The sequence below is a fragment of the Anarrhichthys ocellatus genome, unplaced genomic scaffold, assembly GCF_004355925.1.
Source record: "Anarrhichthys ocellatus isolate YVR2014 unplaced genomic scaffold, GSC_Weel_1.0 scaffold38, whole genome shotgun sequence".
Lineage (NCBI taxonomy): Eukaryota > Metazoa > Chordata > Actinopteri > Perciformes > Anarhichadidae > Anarrhichthys > Anarrhichthys ocellatus.
The window spans coordinates 2,638,912-2,647,222 of record NW_022280068.1 but is presented as its reverse complement, the minus strand read 5'-3'; the positions used below and the strand labels follow the sequence as shown (position 1 = coordinate 2,647,222).

The 8,311-nt window shown below is 38.5% G+C and overlaps 1 protein-coding gene across 1 annotated transcript in view; it reads left to right on the top strand.

Annotated features, from left to right (window-relative positions):
• The first annotated feature begins 4,972 nt into the window (after positions 1 to 4,972).
• Positions 4,973 to 8,311, top strand: part of spcs3 (signal peptidase complex subunit 3) — a 24,310-nt gene continuing 20,971 nt past the window's right edge. Inside the window, exons 1-3 of the mRNA XM_031867032.1 lie at positions 4,973 to 5,220; positions 6,498 to 6,571; positions 7,913 to 7,989. Coding sequence (XP_031722892.1) covers positions 5,078 to 5,220; positions 6,498 to 6,571; positions 7,913 to 7,989 — 294 coding nt within the window. The 5' untranslated portion in view covers positions 4,973 to 5,077. The remainder of the gene's footprint in view (positions 5,221 to 6,497; positions 6,572 to 7,912; positions 7,990 to 8,311) is intronic.

Below are 8,311 nucleotides of genomic sequence, written 5' to 3'. Positions count from 1 at the left end.
CTTCTCCTCTCAACTTGACCCTGTTGCCTCAGGTCTTCCCCTCTGTTTGTGAGCTGTGGCAGCAGCTGAGAAAGCCACATTACGTCACACTTATGGTCCCGCATGCTGTTTCCCATATCTTGCATGCCCAGAAGACTTGTCACGTCTCTGCTCATGGCTCAGCCTCAGATATCATACGACATTGTTAGAATTGTCTAACATTACTGTGAAACGCTGCAATGTCCTTGACCCAGCTACGCTTCTTCCAACCGCAGATGATGGAGAGCCTCATGATTGTGTCGAAGCCTTGCAACAGACATGTACCCCGAGGCCTGATCTGTTGGACACACCTCTTCTCAATGCAGATCTTGAGCTATATGTAGACGGCTCTGCTCACCCAAAACGGACAGTTGTCATGTTGAATTTTCTGTGGTTACATCACACAACACACTTGTTAGCGGCAGGCTTCCTTCACACTTCTCACCCGAGCAGCAGAGTTGATTGCACTCACAGATGTATGTAAATTTGCTGAAGGTAAAACTGTTAACATCTACACTGATGCACTGACGTTATGCATTTGGAGTGGTACATGACTTTGGATCTCTGTGGAAACACAGAGGGTTTCTAACATCATCTGGCAAACCTATTGCACATCACACCCTTGTTTCAGCTCTTTTGGATGCCATTTTGTTAACCAAAGCTGTTTCGGTTGTTAAAAGTGAAGCTCACACCTCTTCTCTTGATCCTGTTTCTGTAGGGAACAGAGCAGCAGATGCGGCAGCAAAGATAGCATCCTCATCTGGCTCCCTTTTCCCTCTCACTCAAATGCTCTCCACGCCAACTGACCTTAGTCCTTATGCTGATCTTCCCACACTTCAATCTCTCGCCAATGAACAGGAGCGCTCCCTGTGGAGACGCTCTGGTGCTACCGTTAAGGGTGGAGTTTGGACAGGCCCGCACAGTAAGCCTTGCTTGCCAAGCGCCCTCTTCCATACTTATGCTACGTTATCTCACGGAAGAGACCACGTGGGCAAAGGGGGAATGTGTACTGCTATAAATGCAAATTGGTACACCAGAGGATTTTCAACTTTTGCTTCTGGTTTTTGCAGGAAAATGTCATTTGTGCAGCAAATAATGCCTCTGGGGCGATAACAGTACCACAACAAGGTCACCCCCCTTGAGATAAACCTTTTGAACATTTAATGATGGATTTTATTGAACTAACTATCTGAGGGAAAGAAATACTGCCTGGTGATAGTGTGCATGTTCAGTAAATGGGTTGAGGTTTTCCCCACTTCCAAACAGGATGCAGGAACAGTGGCAAAGATTCTCCTGAGAGAGATTATTCCCGGCTGGGGAATACCTCACCTCATTAGCAGTGATAATAGTCCTGGGTTTGCTAACCAGGCCCTCAATGAAATTTCACAATATTTAGGTTTTAACATCAGACATCATTGTTATCATCCGCAATCAGCAGGTGCGGTTGAACGAGAGAATGGCACCATTAAATCTAAACTGGCCAAGTGTTGTGAAGACACAGGTCTATCTTGGGTAAAAGCACTTCCACTGGTGCTTTTCCACATGCACATGCGTATCAGAAACAAACATGGTCTTAGCCCTTTTGAGATAGTGTTTGGAAAACCCCCCTGCACTGGGTTGGGTCCAGTAAAACTGGGTTTGACAACTGATCATTATGAAGAAAGTATGCTAAGATATTGTGCTAACCTCTCATTTTTGCTCTCAGCACTTCACGCACAGGTGAAAGCTGCACTTCCATCACCAGCTACTGCAATCCAGCATCACCTGAAACCAGGAGACTGGGTGCTCATTAAGGATCACAGGAGAAAGCACTGGAAGCACTGGAAGCACTGGAAGCACTGGAAGCGCTACACGGGCCCTTTCCAAGTACTCCTGACCACTGAGACGGCAGTGAAGGTGGAAGGGAAAGCAACTTGGATCCACGCTAGCCACTGCAAATGTATCCCGAATCCAGAAGGTGAAGGAGGACCTGCTACTGGTTCTGTCTAAGAGGTTGAAGGGTGTGAAAGCGAACGCCTCCCTCCACCAGTAAGCCAAGCTCCAACAAGTGACATCTGGTGGTGACATAAGAGACTAGGTTGCTGTCCAACGATGGAAAAACCATGGCAATGGCACCCTTTTAGAATGCATGGTTGGAGCCTGAGTGCTTATTACTATCACTAACCACGTTAGTCTTCTCAAAGGATTGGTATGGATAATAGGAGGCATAATTTTGATTATGGTTATCACCCTAATTGCAACCATTTCTAAGATCTGTGTCAGGAAGAGTGTTACAACCTATGTATCTGTTCAACCCACGGGCACACCTACTGTATACGGTATCCAGTTCATAAATGGATTCCTCCGTATCCAGATAGCTTTGATAGTGATGACGAACTTGAGAATTGTGTGTAACCAAACACAAACTTAGCCTATCTTATGTGTTATTAAAACAGTAAATGTTCTTATGTACTTAGAGTTAATGATGTGATGTTCTGAATCTTCGTGAATTTACACTACAGATGTATGCTCTAAGAATTTGTGTATTACCAATTGTTTGCTTGTTCTTTGATTGTCAAAAATGACAAAAAGAGGGATGTTGGAGAAAAAAAATATTTTATGAACTCTATCACTTCTCTTTAGTTTGAACCTATCTTTCTGTGTCAGCAGTTTTTGCATTTCTGTAACACATGTTCTTTCTTATGTCACACCTGACTCAAAAGGCCGTAACATTAAGGGAGACAAAATGAGTTAAAAGTAATAAATACACATTTATTTAATGAACCAATAACTAACAAACAAACACATCAAAACAGCAGCCAGGTCCTCCGAACAGGAGTGAGTGGGAGAGGAGAGGAGAGGCACCAGCCAAAGAAGAGGGGCAGCCTTTATAGCTGACCAAACCAGGCTCAGGTGTCTCCCATCAGTGGCCGATCAACATCCTGAAAGACAAACTGAGAGGAAATGAGACACAGACCCCTGGTGGAGGGGAGGGGTCATCACACTTATCTTAGGTAAATGTCCATAGTCCATATGTACGATAGATAGATAGATAGATATACAGACAGATAGATAGATAGATAGATAGATGGATATAGATAGATAGATGGATATAGATAGATAGACAGACAGACAGATGTGACCAGTGGCCCACCCCTTCTACAAAATGTAGACTTTCTTGATACTGTGGAAAACAATATTGATGACACTGATGATTTTTTAAATAACTTTAATGAGTTGATGAATAAATATTAATTTGAACTAGATCTGAACTATTTTGATGAATTGATGACCAAAAATATATTTTACACAAATTAAATATTTTGAAAACATGTTGGATTCTTTAATCCCTTAACACCTTAATCAATAGTGAGGCCTATACGACCTGATCTGTTGAAGTATCTATCGTACGTGTCATAATAGGTTCATAGATAATATATAGCAATAGACATTTATTTAAGGTTAAGAAAACCAAGAGATTTGTTTAAAATATTCTGTGAAATATGACATTAGGATTGAAAGCCAAGGCCGACACTCATGACACTGTGTCTCAAAATTAAAATAAAAAATAGGATTGAGTATGCAGCAAAGCAAGCAAACGATCAGTGAGTGAGATTTGAAAATAATGGACTAGTTTGTGTCTTCTTGGCTGAATTTGATGAACACACTTCATGAAAGCTTTATATTTCTGTCAAATGTATTGTTTGTTAATTTATTCAATGCTGTTTTTGTCATCATTTATTTCACCTTTTCAATAAGGTTTTTGATAAAGTTTTCATTGAAAAACGTTCTTTGAACGATACATTTTGTAATTATAAGTCTTCAAGGAATGTTGTACAATATTGACAGTTAGAAGAGATATAAACAAAAATAATAAAGTTTATTTAATTCCATGACAGAAGTATGCATAAAGAGAAAAATAACAACAAAAACAACATTTGAACCCACACAAGTGGTTTCAGGTATAAAATTGAAGAATTTGGATAAATTACTTCTGTTCACATTTTTTTTTATTACAGGTTTTTTAAATGTGATGTATTTGAGGAGATATGCTTAGAACTGTTTATTTAAATGTAATATAAGATGGTAATTTCTTCAAGAATTTGATTTCATGACAGTAAAATTTGGCTAAAATAATGAGCAAATGAATGTCATATTGTTCATTGCTGGAGAAATTAAGTTTGTTGGATACTAATAAAAAAAATGACATTGTAGAAACATAAATATAGAATAGAAAGAATTACAATACATTATTAGAAAAATGTATTTCATTTTGTCAATAAAATAAATGTAATGTTTTATTTGTATTCGCTCACATACTAGATTATATTTGTTATGCATCTCATTTATACTTCGAATCTTATACGTTTACTGTCATGTATTTATGCTTTTATGTTTTATTATAGACTACACACAAAACTGTATGATTTCTGTAACCCACACAGTTAGGAATATCATCTTTATACATCCACGATTGCACTCGTGAACATATTGTTTTTTAATTCGTTATCAATAAAGTTGAAAAATTGGAAAAAGATAGAAGCCTACTTCTTCCGCTTACTCATCGCTCGCATTTGCATCAAGTTTGCTGTTGCATCAAGAACACAAAATCGGAAGTATGCAAAGAGTAAAATATTCTAAGGACACTTAACACTTCCAATGAGTTGGATACACTTTTCATTACACCAGACTCTTTTGAATCGCTTGTCTAAATTAGGTGTTTGAGAATCATGTTGAATGTTTCTTATCAGCCTGCTGCAAACATTAGTCACATAGGTGAGGAGCGATCCTCCCTTGGCCTCCGTGAATGTACACAGTTAAAATCTAATTTTGGAAGAGTGTATTCTATATACAAAATCATTATCTTAAATTACCACCGAAGACTAAAACCCCTCATTCAAAATAAACGTGAAAATTGTTTTATTTTGAAATGCATGATAGGGAAGTACGTGTTCATTCTGTGAGACTTGTCATTTCCTCTTTGTACACTAGCTAGCAAACGCGCACATCCTGTGCGGAACATCTCTTATTGAATTACTGTTATTTGTATCATTTCTATAGTCGTAGCTGCTATTTAAAGATGAATACGGTTCTGTCGAGAGCTAACTCTTTGTTCGCCTTCTCCCTGAGCGTCATGGCGGCCTTAACATTTGGATGTTTCGTCACGACAGCTTTCAAAGACAGAGGAGTTCCTGTGGACATCCACGTCTCTAAAGTCATGCTGTAAGATTCGTTGTGGACTACCATGTGTAACAGCTGTTAGCATTAACGTTACGTGCTCTGTAGCTATGTAACATGTATTACTGATACTGCAACGCCCTTAACGCTGTAATGCACAGCGACAATGAGCAGTGCAAAGACAGCCGGTGCTCGGTGCTTTTGGACGGTACTAGCGTCAAAGACACAACGAGCACGGCGTCCTGGAGGTGTTTGCTCACACTCCCAGTTTGATATCTAGCGTTACGTTTCCGGTTTGTTGAGTATACGTTGGATAACTGTTACTGACTGCAGCTTGTATCGGTATGGAACTTAAACCAGACCAGCCAGAAGTGTGTGTAGAGTATTTAATTGCTTTATTTATATGACTGACAGATGGAAATACAAAAATTCAGCAAATATGGAAAACTATCAAGCACTGCTAATTGTCACTGAATGCTTGGTCCCATTCTCATTATTGATCCTGAATTAGATCAATGGATTGTTCATTTTACACAAATGTATTGAATGGAAGTTTATATAAAGCGTTACATCGGGATACATATGAAACGCAAAGTAATTTAACCAAAAGCTTATTTGATAAAAGGAATGAATTGATATTGGTACTAAATGTCACGTATCACCTTGGTATCAAACTTTTCCCAACAACACTCAACCAGATCAAAGCATTTAATTAAATGAGCTATTTTATGTGTTTAGAACATGTTTTTACGGAATGGAAACAGATCAGGGAAGTTATTTTACAAATAGATGGGATTCTATACTTTATATAGTAAATACGAGTAACAATACAATAATCTTAATCTAAAATAGCTTGTGATTAATGATAATATTTACAAGAAGGTATATCAGACCTCTAGTGTGTAGATGTTAAAATAACAAAAATGCAATTCATGTTAACAGCTGAACTGCATGTCTCAAAATACGTATGAACACAAGTTCATAGGACACCTGTAGATGCTAATTATTTATTTAACTCAGATTATGATTGGATTTCAATAAAGCATTTTATTTCAATATGTATTAGAGAAATCAAGGCTGCTTCATAGCGTGACTCCAGTCATGTCATAAACACCAGTCATTTGCTTTCATTCTAGCATACCCCGAACCCTTCACCCTCAGTCTCATGTGTTTTCATGAAGCTTCTTTTCTAAATGTATTCACCAACAGCTCTATAGCCTTATTCTTCTTGCTCTTTAACCTACACTTGAGGTTGAAGGCTCTTCCTGTTTCCTCCCATAATTTATCCTCCTCCATCTCCCTTCTCTCTCTCTGTTTAACAGGAAGAACGTGGATGATTTCACAGGACCCAGAGAGCGCAGTGATCTGGGTTTCCTCACCTTTGACCTCTCGGCTGATATCCTTTAGAATACTGCTACTCAAAGTGACATGTAAATGGGATCTGATTTATGTGGTGCCGTTTAGTCTCATGACCACTCAAAATGCTTTACACTACATGTAAACATTCACATGTATTTCCTGATGGTAGAGGGTGCTACACTCACTCACACCGATTGTACTCTTTTAATAACAGGGTTCTCTTGGGTGGAGAGAACCCTTTGTAATAGGAGTGCTGTCGGGTATACTCTATGTAGTCCTCCAGCATGGCGGAGACGGTGTTGCTTGCGTTCGTGTATTCATTCAGACGTTTGGATCCTCATCGTTTTTATTACTTATCCTCAAAGTACGTACAAAGAAGAATCCGTAACTGTGTTTGACATGTTCAGCAGTGAGCTTAGCTCAGTTTTTGAGTAAGTTTGGCTGATGATTTGGCACGCTTACCAACAAGTTGGATCTTCAGCAGTGACAGCTCATGGGGGAGATTAAAGTACTTTAAAACAATTAGTGCCTAATGGCCAAATCGGTCAAATCTGACATGGTACATGTATTTTTATAGTCAGTGCGACATATACTCTCCGAGGAAATCATAGAAAGAAGGCATTGCAGAAATTGCCTGAGATTCCTTCTTTATCAAAGTAATCCAGTGATGGTTGTCTGTACATTCTTGAGTACACTACAAAGAGGAGCTGATCATTCAGCACACTTTTGTTGGACTATTAACATGAACAAATAAAGGCTAAAATATCAGGGCTCAAGTTGTAGCCCACAGCATAACTCAATGAATCATGACAACAGTAAATGTCTTGTTTACATCACCCAAGGCATTAAGGGAACTGTAGTTTCAAAGCTTCAAGCATAATTATCCCTCAAATAACAGGAACACAAAGAATAAGAGTGACCAGAAATAGTTTCATGTTGCACTATCATATATTTTTGACATTACTAATACTGTGGAAAGAGAGACAAAACGTTTAACAATTGTAAACAGGTTATCAGAGATATTACTGCGTCCACCCCAATAGAGTGGAGATGAAGGAAATATTACTTTTTAATGTTTGATCCAAACATTAAAATGGCATTAAATAAACTCAACAGCGACCTGTTTCAATCAGTGCCCCTTTTAATCCACATATCTCACTGAATTTATCACTCTTTTTGTATTTCATGAATATTATCATAATTATACTACGGAAGTCCCTTAGAAATAGACCCATGTCTGTGTTCCATAAAAAGTTAACAGGTTTCTATTGTGTTGGTATGATGTTGACATGGTCCAGTGTAAGACAGAAGTAAACTCCCAGCTCTGGGTCCTGCAGGGTAAATGTCTCTTCTCTGCTTGTTCCTTAACTTGTCCTACATTTGCAGCCAATTTTTGACTGGAACGTTAAACAGCTGTTTCTCTATCTGTCTGCTGAGTACACCACAAAGAGCAACGTGAGTAATTGTCAACACCAAACACACACAAACTCTGCTGAGTACACCACAAAGCAATATAAGTCATATAGTCAACACACACACACACACACACACACATACATATACAGTGGGTACGGAAAGTATTCAGACCCCTTTAAATTTTTCACTCTGTTTCATTGCAGCCATTTGCTAAAATCAAAAAAGTTCATTTTATTTCTCATTAATGTACACTCAGCACCCCATCTTGACAGAAAAAAACAGAAATGTAGAAATTTTTGCAAATTTATTAAAAAAGAAAAACTGAAATATCACATGGTCATAAGTATTCAGACCCTTTGCT